Source organism: Somniosus microcephalus, unplaced genomic scaffold (genome assembly GCF_052327205.1).
Source record: "Somniosus microcephalus isolate GS21.2 unplaced genomic scaffold, FLI_Smic_1.0 unresolved_chr3, whole genome shotgun sequence".
Classification (NCBI taxonomy): domain Eukaryota; kingdom Metazoa; phylum Chordata; class Chondrichthyes; order Squaliformes; family Somniosidae; genus Somniosus; species Somniosus microcephalus.
This window is the reverse complement of record NW_028225181.1, coordinates 68,178,497-68,196,864: the sequence shown is the minus strand read 5'-3', so window position 1 is coordinate 68,196,864 and position 18,368 is coordinate 68,178,497. Positions and strand designations below refer to the sequence as shown.

Below are 18,368 nucleotides of genomic sequence, written 5' to 3'. Positions count from 1 at the left end.
CACAGCTGTCGGCTGAAAAATGCCAGTGGCTGCCACGCGCCTTCGACCCACTGTTGCTGGACAGCACCGACGGCATAATCCGAGGCGTCCATGGTGAGGGCGGTCTTGGCGCCCGGGATGGGGTGGGCCAGTAGTGTGGCGTTGGCCAAGGCGCTTTTGGTCTGGTGGAAGGCTGTCGCCATCTCGCTGGACCAGGTGAGTTGCTCTTTGCCCGTTTTGCCCCTGGTGGCTTCGTAGAGGGGGTGCATGAGTGAGGTGGCCTTGGGCACGAAACGGTGATAGAAATTGACCATCCCCAAAAATTCCTGCAGCGCCTTGACCGAGGTGGGCTGGGGAAAGTCCACCACCACCTGCACCTTGGAAGGTAGGGGAATGGCTCCCCTTGGCGAGATTCTGTGGCCGAGAAAGTCAATTTGGGCTGCTCTGAACTGGCATTTGGCCGGGTTGATGATTAGCCCATGTTGGCTGAGGCGCTGGAAAAGAGAGCGCAAATGCGCGATGTGCTCGGCCTTGCTGGTGTTGGCCACGAGGATATCGTCCAGATAGACAAACAGGAAGCTCAGGTCCCGTAGGACGGAATCCATGAGCCGTTGGAAGGCCTGTGCGGCATTCTTGAGCCCGAAGGGCATGCGCAGGAACTCGAACAGTCTGAAGGGGGTGATGACCGCCGTCTTCTGGACGTCTGCGTGGTGGACGGGGACCTGATGGTAACCGTGAATCAGGTCGACCTTGGAAAAGACGGACTTTCCTGTTAGGTGTGCCGAGAAGTCTTGGATGTGCGGAATGGGGTATCTATCGGGTGTGGTGGCATCGTTGAGCCGTCTGTAGTCACCACCACCAGGCTTGGGCACAATGTGGAGGGGGGACGACCAGGGGCTGTTCGAGCGGCGGATGATGCCCAGTTTCTCCATCGTGGTGAATTCTTCCTTGGCCACCGCCATCTTGGCTGGGTCCAGGCGTCTGGCTCAGGCGAACACTGGTGGTCCCGTAGTGGCGATGTGGTGCTTGACACCATGCTTGGCTGCCGCGGCTGAGAAGGTCGGTTGTGTGAGCCTCGGGAAATCTGCGAGTAGGCGGGCGTAGTCGTCATCCGCCGGGACAGAGCAGGACCCGATGAGGGCTGGGCTGTTGCTCTGCTGGCAGGCCAGTGAAGCGAAAGTTGCTGCATCGATCAGGCGCCTGTCGCGGACGTCAACCAGGAGTCCGTGGGCGCAAAGAAAATCGGCGCCCAGCAAGGGATGTGCCACCGAGGCCATCACGAAATCCCACGTAAATCGCTGGCCATTGAAACAAACCTCGGCCCGTCGCTTTCCAAAAGTAGCGATGGCTGCGCCATTTGCCGCCACGAGGGGTGGGCTGCTGCAGCCTGCCTGGATGTCGAGCTGGGAGGCAGGAATTATGCTGCATTGGGCTCCGGTGTCCCAAAGGAATCTGTGCCCTGAAAGGGAGTCGGTTATGTACAGCAGTTTACCTGCAGTGCCGATGGCCATCGTGGCGGCGGGTGTGCGGTCGAGCGGGCCTAGACGGCGGTGCGGGGCTGGCACGTTGGGCCGGGCAACCATCTTGGTTTGATTGAAAGAGCAGGGTGCTCTGCAGCGTTGGGCCTTGTGGCCGAAACGCGCGTGGTAGTAGCATAGTTGTGCGGCCTGGCGAGGCGGCGCGCGCTCGGTGGTGTCGGGGAGCCTCGCGGCTGCAGAGCCGAGTTGGGCGACGGCGAAGACTTTGTCCATGGCGGCTGCCAGTTGTACGCAGTCCGTGATCGGGGACCCCGCGAGGGCAGTCTGTACCTGCTGAGGAAGCAGGCTGAGGAAAAGGGCCCGAAACAAGAAGCACTGCGGTTCAGAGCCCAGGAGCGCAAGCATCCGGCTCATCAATTGGGTCGGGGTAGAGTCGCCGAGGCCTGGTAGTGAAAGAAGCCTACGGGCCCTCTCCTCCCCGGACAGGCCGTAAGCCTGCAGCAAGCGGCCCTTAATGGTTGAGTACTTGCCGGTCTGTGGTGGGTTCCCCAGCAGGTCGAGAACTTCGGCGGCGGTGGAGCTTGCTAGTGCTGAGACTACGTGGAGGTACTTTTCTTCATCATCTTGAACTCTGCGAAGGGTGAATTGGGCCTCCGTATGCGCGAATCAAGCTGGTGCTTGGTGTTCCCAGAAGGTGGGGAGCTTCAAGGACGCGGCGCCGGCCGACATCGGGCTGCTGCTGGTTGCCGTCGGGTTGTTGCTGGCCTCTGTAGGGCTACGTGAGTCGGGGGCTTCGGCCGCCGACATTCGGGGTCACCAATGTGGGAGACTACAGTCTCCCGCGTAAAGAAATAGGCAACACAGCGAGCTACAAGAAATAGGTCTTTACTCCAACTCTCACAATACAGTACTGAATTCGTAAAGCCCGCGAGCCTGTGATGACTCACGGATTGGTCACCTGCTGGAACCTGATTGGTTTTCCTTCTCTCAGCAGCAGGCAAGTCTGAACATGCCTTATTCCTCTCAGCTTGCAACTGTCTTGCGGGGGGAGGGGAATACAGCAGTTAAAAGGGGATTATACAGATTTATCTACATACACACAGTGTTTCCCCAATGTGGCAACGCCACAACCTCATGCTTCCCCGGATTGAATTCCATTTGCCACTGTTCTGCCCACCTGACCAATGTATTAATATCTTCCTGCAGTCTACAGCTTCCTTCTTCAGTATCAACCACACAGCTGATTTTAGTATCATCTGCAATCTTCTTAATCATACCCTCTGTAATCTGAGGCGGCCACCGGTCACGGAAGGCATCAAGCGTACCGGTCAAAACACCGCCTGCTCCCTCTCCAGGGCCACCCAGGCACGGACAAGACCATGGGAGAGAGGGAGGCAGCCAGAGTGACCCCACCCCATGGGCCCCACCCATCCTGGACCTACAAATTGCTGTTTTCACCAGGCCCAAGAGCAGGTCCAGCAGAAGATCCTCTGACTTACCCACCCCACTCTGCACTGGGCGGGCAGGCAAAGATTGGGAGCATGGGGCTAAAGTGTAACCAAGAGTTGAGGAGCAGCCCCTTCAGGTAACTACACATGGGCTGCAACCTCTCACACTGAATATATACACGGCCCGTGGACACATCTGGCCTTGGAGTCTGGAAAGGATCTTAGAAACTGTTGCACACGACAGCTCCCTGCAACAGTCTCCACCCCAGATCCCCAATGGTGCTGGGAAGGACTCCCGCATAGAGAGCCCTCCATTGGGGACCCTCGCCTTCGTCAGACAGCAAGATGACCTGCCAGTCTGATTGAGATTGGGCAATAAACAAAATTAATCAATAAATGACACAGAAACCCGAGTCCCCGGATCCTCAGCCCTGGTGTGAAGTACGCTGGCCACCAATTTTCCATTGCTAGCTCGCACCTCAGACCCCGCCCAGTCTGGTTTAATTGCTAAATGTTTTCTAACTCGGGTTCAGGCCTGTCATTCTGAGGGAAACAAGGCCTCATTTATTGGTGTGTCCCACCCGAGCGGCTGTTAACGGCTTTAATAAACTGGCAGCAAGGTTGTTTTTAAAGGTGGAAAGAGTTGAAAAACGCAACTAGTGATGCCTCAAAACTCACGGAGAGAGAAATCCACTTCATCAGCGCCCCTGCCACAGGACTCAATATCCACCCCCTCCACCACTGGTGCACTGTGTCTGCAGTATGTACGGTCTACAAGATGACCACGGTCAGGCCATGTGGAGTCAAGGGCCAGGCAGCAGAATGGATGGAAAGATCGCTACAAACTTCCCTTAACTCCAACCCTCTGATTTCTGTTTTGTAGCCAGCTTTCCATCCATTCTGCTGCCTGGCCCTTCACTCCACACGGCCTGACCTTGGTCATCTTGTCGCTCTTACATACTGTTATGGATAGCAAGCTGGTCACAAAACAGAAAAGAGAGTAGGGGTTAAGAATAGCTACTCAGACTGGCAAAAGGTGGGAAGTGGTGTTCCACAGGGATCGGCGCTGGGATCACTATTGTTCACCATTTACATAAACGATTTGGACGCGTGAATCAGAAGAACAATTTCAAAGTTTGTCGATAACACCAAATTGGGAGGTAGAGTTAATACTGAGGAAGACAAAATGCAATAAGACATTAATAATTTCAGAATGGGCGTGTAATTGGCAAATGAATTTCACTGTAGATCAGTGTGAGGTGCTGTGTTAATGAATTTCATTATAGATCAGTGTGAGATGGTGTGTTAATGAATTTCATGATAGATCAGTGTGAGGTGGTGTGTTAATGAATGTCACGATAGATCAGTGTGAGGTGGTGTGTTAATGAATGTCACTGTAGATCAGTGTGAGGTGGTGTGTTAATGAATGCACTATAGATCAGTGTGAGGTGGTGTGTTGATGAATTTCACTATGGATCAGTGTGAGGCGGTGTGTTAATGAATTTCACTATAGATCAGTGTGAGGTGGTGTGTTAATAAATTTCACTTTTGGTCAGTTTGAGGTGGTGTGTTAATGAATTTCACTTCAGATCAGCGTGAGGTGGTGTGTTAATGAATTTCACTATAGATCAGTGTGAGGTGGTGTGTTAATGAATTTCACTATAGGTCAGTGTGAGGTGGTGTGTTTTGGTGGGAAGAATAAGGAGGCCACTCACTACTTGGACAAGGGGGTGAAATTGGGTTGCTTTGTGCCTCCCACGATATTCAGCAGGAGGGTAGCGGCGTAGGTAGTCAGTAGCTCCCCACGGCACTGCACCGCCGGCAATTACATCATCGCCAAGCGCAGCACCCCGGCTGCAACCTTGGGTTACAACCCCTGACCTATCACCGGACGATATGTCCAACAGGGTCAGGGGTCGTTTCTGCAGCCGCGGCGATGCCACTTAAAGGGCAGGTGTCGGGCGGCAACTTTTTATTTTGGCTGACTGCCAGCACCTGTCCCCTACCCCTTTCTTCTTCGGGGTGTCGGCCACAATCGCACAGCCCGGCGCTCCTCTTGATCCGACACCCCACTCCCCGGTGGTCCTGCAGGGCCCAGGTGTGTGCAGTGCTGCGCCCCTCCCCTTTAATCAGGGAGGGAGGTCTGCTATGGCGTGGTGCTACGTGCTGACGGGCATGGCGCTGTTACACGAAGCGCTGTGAAATTCACTGGTAGCGCCTCAAGAGGGAGGGGAGCGCTTCCAGTAGCACCCTGCCTCCTGCCTGTGGCGCAACCACTGAATTTAATGCACAGGGGCGCTAACTTTTTCAGGGCGCTAAAGTTAGCCCCGGTGACGTTAGTGACCCAAAGGGGGCGCCACTGAATTTCCCCCTAAGAGTCTAAATGGGTTGGAGGAGCAGAGGGATCCAGATACACAAATCACTAAAAGTAGCAACACAGGTTAATAAGGCCATTAAAAAAAAAGCACTGGGGTACATTCCTAAAGGAGCCTTCTGTTCCATGCCTAGGAGCTCTGAAACATGGCAGAGAGCGGCTGGGACACGTTTCTCACACACCTCGAGATTAACGTGCACGGCAACTTTGCTGTCAGTGAAGAGAGACAAAAAAGACCAAAGTGCCGTTTGCCCCTCTCAGTGTGATCCTGAAGGACTGTGTCCAGGCTGGAGTTCTGTTCCCACCGTACGATCCTCTCCCAGATTGTCCTTTCTGAGCTCCAGCCAGGTGATGCTAAACACTCAGGTGGGAAAGACAAAAATCTACAACAATGTGTTTAAAACAAAGTTGATTTATTTGACATATATCAAGAATATTAAACTCCAGCCCAGTTCCCGGAGTTAGTAATATCAGCAGAAACAACCCCCACCTGTCAGAATGAACATGGTTCAGTCCTGGATGTGATTAACAGCAGCAACAGAATCCAAACCCTGCAGTCACTTGTGAACTCGCTGGTGTCTCAGCAGGTGCGATGACTGAGTGAATCCCTTCCCACACTCAGGGCAGGTGAACAGCCTCTCCCCAGTGTGAGTGCGCTGGTGTACAGTGAGGTCAGATGACTGCCTAAACCCAGTTCCGCAGTGAGAGCACCTGAAAGGTCTCTCGTCAGTGTGAACTCGCTGGTGTCTCAGCAGGTGGGATGACTGAGTGAATCCCTCTCCACACTCAGGGCAGGTGAACGGCCTCTCCCCAGTGTGAACTCGCTGGTGTACTGTGAGGTCAGATGACTGCCTAAACCCAGTCCCGCAGTCCGAGCACCTGAACGGTCTCTCCCCAGTGTGAACACGTTGATGGCGTATCAGTTCCCCGGAACCTTTGTAGCACTTCCCACAGTCCGAGCATTTAAAAGGTTTCTCATCAGTGTGAACTCGCTGGTGTGTCAGCAGGTGGGATGAATTGGTGAATCCCTTCCCACACTCAGAGCAGGTGAACGGCCTCTCCCCAGTGTGAACTCGCTTGTGTGTCAGCAGGTGGGATGAATTAGTGAATCCCTTCCCACACTCAGGGCAGGTGAACGGCCGTTCCCCAGTGTGAACTCGCTGGTGTGTACGCAGGTGGGATGAATTAGTGAATCCCTTCCCACACTCAGAGCAGGTGAACGGCCTCTCCCCAGTGTGAACTCGCTGGTGTGTCTTCAGGTCAGATGACTGAGTGAATCCCTTCCCACACTCAGAGCAGGTGAACGGCCTCTCCCCGGTGTGAAAGCGCTTGTGTTTCGATAGGCCAGAGGGTTGGCTGAAGCCGCGTCCACACACAGAACACGTATATGGTTTCTCCCCGCTGTGAACAGTGCTTTTTGCTTCCATATTCAAAGGCCGATGATATTCAGTTCCTGATGAATTGAGTGACTGTCAGATCTTGACGTGATGTGTGGTTTGAGTTTCCCGTCTGCAAATCCTCCCCTTCAAACACCCTGTAAAATGAATTTAAAACAGGGAGCGTGAGAGAGAACCCACTAAAGAGGCAGGTTGTGAAATTGAGCTCAATGAATCTGGTCATTTGTGGGGCCGGCACTAGAAAAAAGTGACTATGAAAGCTGCCGGATTGTCATAAAATCCCACTGGTTCACTAATGTCCCTCAGTGAAGGGAATCTGCCACCTGGTCTGGGCCTCTGGCCTCTATGGGAGGAGAGAGAGAGAGAGAGGTGGGAGTGGGAGGGGGCGAAGGAGATGGACTTTATACATCTGCAACTCGACCAGAACTTTGACAGAACCTCCAAAACCCGCAACCTCCAGCACCTAGAAGGACAAAGGCAGAAGGTGCATGGGAGCACCATCACCTCCAAGTTCTCCCAGTCACACACCATCCTGACTTGGACATACATCGCCGTTGCTACATCATCACTGGGTGAAAATCCTGGAACTCCTTACACAACAGCATTGTGGGAGTACCTTCACCACACGGACTGCAGCGGTTCAAGAAGGCAGCCCACCATCACCTTCTCAACGGGAAGATGGGGATTGGCAACATATTCTGGACTTGCGAGCGACGCCTGATGTAATAAAAAGTCTTACACATCAAGGAACTTTAAAGTAAGCTTTAAACAACTTATAATTATACTATGTACAAGAGCGGTCTTCACCGTGCCTCTAGGAGAAGCCCTTTTACTATACTGAGCAGTTCAGTATTTATACTAGTCCAAACACAGGAAGTGACGTATGCACAGGAAGTGATGTATGCACAGAGTTCACAGTTCACAGTTCACAGGAAGTGACGTGCACATAACTTCCTCCGGAAGTTATTTATTATTATTACATTCTTCCCTCCTGCGAGATTAGAAGGCTGTGGTCTTCCTTTTATTCCACAGCCGCCAAACAAGGAAAAGTCGCACCCGTTTGGGTTCCTGTCGTAGAGGGTCATTGGGTGCTTACATGCTGTTGGCCATTGGTCAGAGTCTGTGTGGCCTGGATTACCCTGTGAAGGGTCGGGGAGATCATGGCTTCGTGTACGAGCCCCAATAGGTTCAGAGTCGGTCTGTCTCTGTTCAGAGGGAGGTGCAGAGCTGGTCCGTGGCGGATCAGTACTTTGGTGCGCGGTACTGGGAGGGTCGCAACTTTGAGTGCGGGGTTCTACCGGCACCAAGCTAGTTGGTGTCAGATCAGGATCCTGGAGAGGGGTACCCGGTAGGTTCCAAGAGGCTCCTGGTAAAATACCATCACTCGATGTCCCATTAGGTCCTGGTGGGCAGGGAGCCAGATCCCGTAATGATACGGTAGATTCTCGGCCGTCGGGATATCGTATGTATGCATAGGTGGGGTTGGCATCGGTTAGTTCGACCTCGTCTATGAGAGGGTCATTTTTAGACATCCGAACGTATCTTCGGAGTAGTACAGGTCCAGGAGTAGTTAGCCATGACGGGAGGGATGTCCCATAAGATGAGCGACGCTGGAATCCAAAGAACCGCTCATGAGGTGTAGTATTTGTGGCTGTAGAAAGAAGGGACCGTATAGAGTGCAATGCATCCGGAAGCACTGCTTCCCATTGCTGGTTTGGTAGGCCCCGAGATCTTAAAGCAAGATGTACGGAATTCCAGATGATACCATTATACCTCTCTACCTGCCCATTTCCGATGGGATGATATGGCGTCGTTTTGCTTGTAGCAATTCCCCGTTCTGAGAGGTAGTCCTTGAGTTCCCTTGACATAAAGGATGCACCCCGATCCGAGTGAATGTAAGCCACCATGCCTCAGAGAGAAAATACTTGCTCAAGGCAGCAGATTACTGTGGACGCCAGCATATTGGAGCAGGGGAAAGCAAACGGAAAACGTGAATATTCATCAGTCATGGTGAGCAAATATGTGTTCCGAGTTGAAGAGGGCACTGGGCCCTTAAAATCGATGCTAAGTCGTTGCATCGGTTGGGTTGCGTGTATGAGCATACCATCTGAGGGGCGGAAGAACTGAGGTTTTAATTCTGCACAAAGCCGTCATTCTGAGCACATTTTCTTTACATCTCCAGTAGAAAAAGGGAGATTCCGTGATCGTACGAAATGTAGCATGCGCGTAACGCCAGGATGACACAATCCATTATGGACATCTATGAGAGTAGAGGACAACATAGTGGAGCAGAATGCTCGTGTGAGGGTATCCGGGGCCACATTCTCCTTGCCAGGTCGATAGTGAATGGTGTAACCAAAAGAGGCCAGTTCCATCCTCCAAAGCTGTATTTTATTATTCTTAATTTTGGTTCGTTTTCGATTATCGAGCATGAAGGCGACTGATCGCTAGTCCGTGATTAATGTAAAGTGCTGGCGAGCTAGGAAATGGTTCCACTTCCGTACCGCCTCTATGATGGCTGTGGCTTCCTTCTCAACCGGAGGATAATGTAGCTCGGCATCTTGTAAGGTCCTGGACATAAATGCTACAGGACGACCTTCCTGATTTAGAGTAGCCGAGATCGCCACCTCCGAGGCATCACATTCAACTATGAAAGGGAGATTCTCATCGATGGAGTGAAGAGCCGCTTTCTCCAACTGTTTTTTGAGAAGGTTAAAGGCTGCAACAGCCGCTGTTTCCAATGGAAATGATCTAGCATGCAGCAAGGGTTGGATTTTGTCTGAAAAATGAGGAATCCATTTAGCGTAGTATGCAAACAGACCGAGAGCCCGACGTAAAGAAGCCGGATTCTTAGGTGACGGGTGCTCTTGGAGCGGGCGAAGTCTTTCTGGGTCTGGCTTAATGATACCATTGCCTACGCAGTAGCCAAGGATGTTGATGGTCGGTTGAGACTCAACAGATTTAGATTCAAAGTTAAGTTACGGTGATGGAGAGCATCCCGAAATTTTTTGGAGGTTGGCGTCGTGTTCCTGTTGATCGTGACCTGCAATAGCAATGTTATCAAGATAGGGAAAAGTGTCCCTTAAGTTTTCCTGCTTAACCAGGCCATCCATTGCCCGTTGGAAGACAGCCACTCCATTAGTAACCCCAAATGGGAGGCGATGAAATTGGTACAGCCGTCCATTAGCCTCAAAGGCCGTGTACTGCTTATCTGAGACCTTCAAGGGTACCTGATGATAGGCACTTTTCAAATTGTAAGTTGAGAACACTTTGTATTCGGCCAGTTTATTAACCATATCATCAATGCGTGGCAATGGGTAGGCATCCAAGTCAGTATATTGATTGATGGTTTGCGAATAATCAATGCATAGTCGTTGTTTGTGAGGTTTTAGAGGGTTCTTGACGATGACGATTTGAGCCCGCCAGGGCGACGAACATGGTTCGATGATATCCTCTGCTAAAAGTCGAGAGATTTCAGCCTCAATAAAAGATTGGTCTTCCTGACTAAAGCGCCGCGATTTCATTATTATTGGTTTGCATCGAGGAGGAATACTGGCAAATAATGAGGGTTCATCAAGTGAAGCTGCTGATAATGCACAAAACGGTAATTTAGACAGTATATTAGAAATAGTAAGTCCAGGTTTGGATCCGCCAAACTCAATGGTGAGTTTCTTATGCTGTTTTTGAAAATCCAGCCCTAAGATGAGATCACTACATAAGTCCTTGAGCACCGAAAGTCGGGTGGAGGGATACATGTGACCATTAAGTGTCATATCAATAATACAAAAGCCGGAGATTCTGGTATTAAGTGATGACTGAGCCATCGCAATTGCCTGGTCCGATGGGAAGATATGTAGTTTCAATTTCGCAACAATCTGTTCTCTAATGAAACTATCAGTACTTCCTGAGTCAATTAAGGCATCTAAGGTATGCCCATTAACTGAAACTTTTGTAGCTGCATGAAACAGGTTCTGTGGGCAAGCAGCTGTAATTGGTGTGGTTGCACAGAGAGTGGCTGAAACTCTAGGTGTGCTTCTTTGGGAGAGAGCTCGAGAGGAAGCTTGATAGTTCCTAGCCGGAGCATCTTGATAGGCCCTAATTGGGGCAGTTCGGTAGGCCTTAGCTGGATAGGCCCTCGCAGAGGCTCTTGATGGGACACTTTGCAAAAGTTTGCCATTTTTATCTCAATGACTGCAGATCGCATTGCGAGCAGGGCAGAATTTCCTAGGGTGAAAAGAATCTCCACAAAAGAAGCATTCCTTCCTAGATTGCCAAGAGGCTGCTAAAGTGGGGTCATCCTCCTCTTCTTCATCAGAATTATCATCAGGATTAGATTCCTCCATGATAGGGTTCACCTGAGACCACTTGAATCGTCTGGTTGCAGTTACAGCAGCAGATCGAGATCTGGGCAGCTGATAGAGGTCTGCATTTTTCTTTGCCAAATCCAGAGAACAAGCCAGGTCAAAAGCCTTTTGTAGCTCAAGTGTTTTACTTTCTAGCAGACGCTGGCGTATAAATGGAGAGGCAATCCCGCAGATGAAAGCATCACGAATCATTTCTTCGCGGTACAGCTCAGCCGAGGCTGCCTGAAAGTTACAATCTACGCTGAGTCTGCGAAGTTCTTGAAGGAATTCGTTAATCGATTCCCCTGGCCCTTGTCGGGCTGTGGCCAGTAGATGTCTAGCATAGACCTCATTTGCGGTCTTGGCATATAGTTTTTTAAGTGCCCGGATCACCTCATCGTAATTATCCCATTCATCAACATATTCAAACACTGTTGGGGTCACATAGTTGATAAGTATCCTCAGTTTAGTAGAAGCATTCGCTTTACATTCATCAAGAAAATTCTCAAAAGTACGGTACCAATGCTTCCATACCCTGCCAGCTGCTGCTGCGTTTGGGTCCAAGTCCAGATGAGTAGGTTTAAGGATGTTTTCCATGATGGGTGGTCCCCTGGATCCTTAACTCCGAGTTTGTCCGAAGGTCTAGTATTTGTGAGTGTAAATACTAAGTTGTTTAAATTGATGTAATAAAAAGTCTCACACATCAAGGAACTTTAAAGTAAGCTTTAAACAACTTATAATTATACTATGTACAAGAGCGGTCTTCACCATGCCTCTAGGAGAAGCCCTTTTACTATACTGAGCAGTTCAGTATTTATACTAGTCCAAACACAGGAAGTGACGTATGCACAGGAAGTGATGTATGCACAGAGTTCACAGTTCACAGGAAGTGATGTGCACATAACTTCCTCCGGAAGTTATTTATTATTATTACAACGCCCACATCCCAAGAATGAATTAAAACAAATCTGCAGATGTAAACTGGATTAAAAGCCTCTACCGAAATGCTTATTCCTAAAACAATACTCTTTTACATAGTAGGGACAGTGGCTGTTTAACAACCTAATCTCCCCCAGAATCCACCTCCCTTGACAGTCTCACATTGGAAATTGTTGGGTCCTCCTGGGCTCAGAAGTACTGGGGGGTAGGGAGGTGGCAGAGAAATAGGGAGAGGGAGGGGGCAGAGAAAGAGTGGGAGGGAGGGGGCAGAGAAAGAGTGGGAGGGAGGGGGCAGAGAAAGAGGGGGAGGGAGGGGAAAGAGAGAGGGGGAGGGAGGGGGGAGAGAGAGAGGGGGAAGGAGGGGGAGAGAGGCGGTGGGAGGGGGAGGGGGGAGGGAGGGGGGAGAGGGGGAGGGAGGGGGAGAGAGAGAGGGGGAGAGAGAGGGGGAGAGAGAGGGGGAGAGGGGGAGTGGAGAGGGGGAGGGAGGGCGGAGAGAGAGAGGGGGAGGGAGGGGGCAGAGAGAGAGTGGGAGAGAGAGAGGGTGAGGCAGGGGAGAGAAAGAGGGAGGCAGGGGGGAGAGAGAGAGGGGGAGAGGGGAGGGGAGAGGCGAGAGGGGGGGGAGGCAAGAGGGGAGGGGAGAGGCGAGAGGAGGGGGGGAGAGGGAGGGGGCAGACAGAGAGGGGGAGAGAGGGGGCAGAGAAAGAGAGGGAGGGGGCAGAGAAAGAGGGGGAGGGAGGGGGCAGAGAAAGAAGGGGAGGGAGGGGGCAGAGAAAGAAGGGGAGGGAGGTGGCAGAGAAATAGGGGGAGGGAGGGGGCAGAGAAAGAGGGGGAGGGAGGGGGCAGAGAAAGAGGGGGAGGGAGGAGAAAGAGAGGGGGGAGGGCAGGGGGGAGAGAGAGGGGGAGGGAGGGGGGAGAGAGAGGGGGGAGAGGGGAGAGGAGAAGCGAGAGGGGGGGAGAGGCGAGAGGGGAGGGGAGAGGCGAGAGGGGAGGGGAGAGGCGAGAGGGGAGGGGAGAGGCGAGAGGGGGGAGAGGGAGGGGGGAGGGAGCGAGAGGGAGGGGGAGGGAGCGGGAGGGGGAGGGAGAGGGAGGGGGAGGGAGAGGGAAGGGGGAGAGGGGGAGAGGGAAGTGGGGGAGGAGAGAGAGACAGAGGAAAGGAGGGCGAGTGGCCCGCGGCCGCAAATGGAGCCCGATGCGCCATCAATTACTCAAAAGACTAAGGTTGAGCGAGTAACAATCAGGCTTTTATTAACTAAAGAATGAAGGTCTTGTCTCGAGTGGTCGACCCGTCCAGAATACTAAGGGACTGGGAGGTAGTCACTTATATACCTGGAATAGTGGGAGGAGTCAGCCGAGGCATGTCCAGACCTGTACCTAGTGGAATACACATACACATACAGACAGGTATAACAGTGGTTTACCACATTCACCCCTTGTTTAAAAATGAGTCCGGCGGGCTGAAGTGTATTTAAAAGTTCTTGTATTGGAGTCTCTCCGGAGGTCTTGTCTGCCGCTGTGATCGACGTGGCGACGGCAGGGGTGGTGGAGCTTCCGGCGTCGCGTCCCGTGTAGGCTGGGGCCCTGGAGTGTAGTCCTCGTGGGTGACGGTCCAAGGCGAGCCGGCTGCTGGGGTTGCATAGCGGGTCGTGGGGGGGGGTGGTAATGGGTAGTGGGTTACAGCGGTCCCCGAGGGTGCGAGGTCCCGTATGGAGACTGTGTCCTCCCGCCCTACAGCGGTCCCCGAGGGTGCGAGGTCTCGTATGGAGACTGTGTCCTCCCGCCCGTCCGGGTACGCAATGTAAGCATACTGGGGGTTGGCGTGGAGGAGGTCGACCCTCTCGACCAGGGGGTCCATTTTATTGGCCCTCACGTGTCTTCTCAGTAGTACCGGCCCTGGGGACGTCAGCCATGGCGGGTAACGACGTCCCCGATGTGGACTTCCTTGGGAAGACAAACATTTTCTCGTGAGGGGTGGCATTGGTGGCAGTGCAGAGCAGTGACCGAATCGAGTGGAGCGCATCGGGGAGCACCTCCTGCCAGCGGGAGGTCGGAAGGCCCCTAGACTTTAAGGCTAGTAGGGCGGCCTTCCAAACTGTCGCATTCTCTCTTTCCACCTGTCCGTTCCCCCGGGGGTTGTAACTGGTGGTCCTGCTTGTGGCTATACCCCTAGCGAGCAGGTACTGGTGGAGTTCGTCACTCATAAACGATGAGCCCCGGTCGCTATGGATATAGCTGGGGAAACCGAACAGGGTGAAGAGGCTGTTCAGAGATTTAATGACCGTGGCACTGGTCATGTCCGAGCAGGGGATAGCAAACGGGAAACGGGAGTACTCGTCAATGATGTTGAGGAAGTACACATTGCGGTCGGAGGAGCAGAGAGGCCCTTTAAAATCGACGCTCAGGCGTTCGAAAGGGCGAGTGGCTTTTATCAGGTGGGCTCTGTCTGGTCTATAAAAGTGCGGTTTGCACTCAGCGCAGACTTGGCAGTTCCTGGTCATGGTCCTGACCTCCTCGATGGAGTAAGGCAGGTTGCGGGCCTTGATGAAGTGGAAGAACCTGGTGACCCCCGGGTGGCAGAGGTCATTGTGGAGGGCCCTCAGCCTATCGATCTGCGCGCTGGCGCAGGTGCCATGCGATAGGGCATCTGGGGGTTCAGTGAGCTTCCCAGGCCGGTACAAGATTTCGTAGTTGTAGGTGGAAAGTTCAATTCTCCACCTCAAGATCTTGTCATTTTTGATTTTGCCCCTCTGCTTGTTGTTGAACATAAAAGCAACTGAACGCTGGTCAGTGAGCAGGGTAAATCGTTTTCGGCCAGGTAGTGCCTCCAATGACGCACAGCCTCCACAATGGCCTGGGCCTCCTTCTCGACCGCGGAGTGTCTGGTCTCCGGGCCCTGGAGGGTTCATGAAAAGAATGCCACAGGTCTCCCCGCCTGATTAAGGGTGGCGGCCAGAGCGAAGTCGGACGCATCGCTTTCCACCTGGAAGGGGATGGATTCGTCCACTGCGTGCATGGTGGCTTTGGCAATGTCCTCCTTGATGCGGTGGAAGGCCGAGCGGGCCTCTGCCATCAGGGGAAAAGAGGTGGATTTGATCAGCGGACGGGCTTTGTCTGCATAGTAGGGGACCCACTGAGCGTAGTAGGAAAAAAACCCTAGGCACCTCTTCAGGGCTTTTAGGCAGTGGGGCAGTGGGAGTTCCATAAGGGGACGCATCCGGTCCGGGTCGGGACCGATGACCCCGTGTTCCACAACACAGCCAAGGATGGCGAGGCGGTCTGTGCGGAATATGCACTTCTCCTTGTTTTATGTCAGGTTCAGGAGTTGGGCGGTGCGGAGGAATTTCTCGAGGTTTGCGTCATGGTCCTGCAAGTCCTGGCCGCAGATGGTCACATTGTCTAGGTAAGGGAAAGTGGCCTGCAGCGCGTTTTGATTGACCATCCGGTCCATCTCCCTTTGGAAGACGGAGACCCCGTTGGTAACGCCGAAGGGAACCCTAAGGAAGTGATAGAGGCGGCCGTTTGCCTCAAAAGCAGTATACTGGTGGTCTTCAGGGCGGATGGGGAGCTGGTGGTACGCTGATTTCAGGTCAATGGTCGAAAAGACGCGGTACTGCGCGATCTGGTTGACCATGTCAGCTATGCGGGGGAGTGGGTAGGCGTCCAGCAGGGTGTAGCGGTTTATTGTTTGGCTGTAGTCGATGACCAGGCGTTGTTTCTCGCCGGTCTTAACGACCACAACCTGGAGCTGCCCTCAATAATCCCCTCCTTCAGGAGTCGCTCCACTTCGGTTTTGATGAAAACCCTGTCCCCGGCGCTGTATCGCCTGCTCTTTGTGGCGATGGGCTTACAGTCGGGGGTGAAGTCAGCAAACAGTGGGGGGGGGTGGGACTCTGAGTGTGGAGAGGTTGCATCTGGTGCGCGGCGGGCAATTTGGAGGCTGCTGGCTGCGGACTGTGAGTGGGGGGAGGGGGCCACCGTACGCCATCGTAACGCTTTTGAGGTGGCACTGGAAATCCAACCCCAGTAGGATGGCAGCGCAGAGGTCGGGCAGGACCAGGAGTTTAAAATTATTGAACACAGTCCCGTCTACTACTAGTGTCACCACACAGTAGCCGCCAATGTCCGCTGACTGGGACTCGGAGGCCATAGAAATCCGCTGGTGCGCAGGCAGGACTGGGAGAAAGCAACGCCGCACCATGTCGGGGTGGATGAAGCTCTCTGTGCTCCCGGAGTCAAAAAGGCAGTTTATTGCATAGCCGTTTACCTTAACATCCATTTTGGACCGAGCTAGTTGGTGCGGTCTCGTTTGGTCCAGCGTAACAGAGGCCAGCGTAGGGGTCGGTGTGTCGCTGTGGGTATCAGATGGGGGGGGGTTGGCGGTCTGCTGCATCCCGGTTGGTGTCCAAGATGGCGGCGTCCATGATTCCCATGTGGCTGGAGTCGTCCAAGATGGCTGCTGCTGCGGTGGTGCGCACATGGCTGGGGAGGCCCAAGATGGCGGCCCACACGCGGCGCTGTTGGGGGCCCAAGATGGTGGCTCGCCCGGCCCACACGCGGCGCTGCTGGCGTTCGGGGTGGCTTTGGCCTTGCAGACGCTGGCGTAGTGTCCCTTTTTCCCGCAGCCCGAGCAGGTCGCATTCTTCGCCGGGCAGCGCGCTCTGGGGTGTTTGGCCTGGCCACAGAAGTAGCATTTCTGGCCTTGGGATACTGCTGTCTGGCTTTGGGACACTGCTGCGGTAGTTGGGCCGTTGTTGGGCTGTGGCTGGGGTGGCACGGTGCTATGGGGCTGTCCTACCGTGTCCCAGGTTGTCGTTCCCCGCGGCGTCCATGGTGCAGAGGAGTAGGCATCCATGCCCCGGTAGGCTGCGTCCAGCATTAGTGCGATTTCGGAGGCTTTGTTGAGGTTGAGGTCGCTCTGCTCCAGCAGACGCTGTCGGGTGTAGTTGGACCTGTGGCCCGCTACGAAGGCATCCCGGATCAGTTCCTCCGTGTACTTAGCAGGCGTTACCGCCTTACACCCACAGGCCCGGCCAAGCACGGACAGTGCTTGGAGGTATTCCTCAGTCGATTCCCCAGGTTGTTGCTTGCGACTCCCCAGGAGGTGCCTGGCGTACACTTCGTTCACAGGGCGCGCGTACTGGGTCTTGAGGAGCTGGAGGGCATCTGTGTACGAGGTCGCGTCCTGGATGACTGAGTACACTCAGTGGTTCACCTTGGAGATCAGGACAGACAGTTTGTCCGCATCCGTTGTGACCGCAGTGGAGGCAGTCAGGAATGTCTCGAAGCACATGAGCCAGTGAGCAAACTTGGTGGAAGCGTCCGCTTCCCGACTGTCCAGGTCCAGGCATGCTGGTGTGAGGATCTTCTCCATTATAAAAAATTTAGTTAATAAAATTGATGCGCCATCAATTACTCAAAAGACTGAGGTTGAGCGAGTAACAATCAGGCTTTTATTAACTAAAGAATGAAGGTCTTGTCTCGAGTGGTCGACCCGTCCAGAATACTAAGGGACTGGGAGGTAGTCACTTATATACCTGGAATAGTGGGAGGAGTCAGCCGAGGCATGTCCAGACCTGTACCTAGTGGAATACACATACACATACAGACAGGTATAACAGTGGTTTACCACAGAGCCAAGCCCCGGGAACGGGCGTGAGCCAGCTGGAGGCTGTGAGAGACGGCCGGGCCCAGTTGCCGGGGTAACCCTTCCCCCCCTTCCGAGCCCCACCCTCCGCCCTCCCGAGCCCCGCCCTCCCGAGCCCATTTCAAGACCGCCGATTGCGGCTGGAGCCAAGCCCCGGGAACGGGTGTGAACCGGCTTGAGGCTGAGGGGGCCCGGCCCGGTTGCCGGGGTAACCCTTCCCCCCCTTCCGAGCCCCACCCTCCGCCCTCCCGAGCCCCGCCCTCCCGAGCCCATTTCAAGGCCGCCGATTGCGGCTGGAGCCAAGCCCCGGGAACGGGCGTGAGCCGGCTTGAGGCTGTGAGGGCCCGGCCCGGTTGCTGGGGTAACCCTTCCCACCCTCCCGAGCCCCTCCCACCCCCCGCCCGAGCTGGCTTCAAGACTGCCGAGCGGGGAAGAGAGAGAGAGATGCCGCATCTCACCTGCTGGCTTCCTGCGCTCTGTGCCTCGGGCTTGTGTGTGTCGCCTGCTGCGCGTGCACCCTGTGCCTGTCCCGTGTCCCTCGCAGCCGACGCCGTTGCCCCGGGTAACGTGACGGGGGAGACTGGGGGGGATGAGGGGGGGAGGAGCTTGCCACAAGCCGTGGGACAATTACCTAGCTCGGGCGTGGCTGGGCAGGAGAGGCCCAGGCTTCGAGGCCTACAAAAACGGGTAAAGGTAGGAAAAAGAATCAGGTTAGAGAAAATATTTGCAAATGAATTATCTTTTTTTTAAAACTATTTAATAAAAGCAA

At 53.8% G+C, this 18,368-nt stretch overlaps 1 protein-coding gene across 1 annotated transcript in view; it reads right to left on the bottom strand.

The window, feature by feature from the left end:
* Positions 1-5,675: 5,675 nt before the first annotated feature.
* The window catches only part of LOC147091836 (uncharacterized), a 1,030,142-nt gene continuing 1,017,449 nt past the window's right edge, over positions 5,676-18,368 (bottom strand). The window contains exon 4 of the mRNA XM_085976902.1: positions 5,676-5,837. Within this exon, the coding sequence (XP_085833028.1) occupies positions 5,789-5,837 (49 nt within the window). The 3' untranslated portion in view covers positions 5,676-5,788. The remainder of the gene's footprint in view (positions 5,838-18,368) is intronic.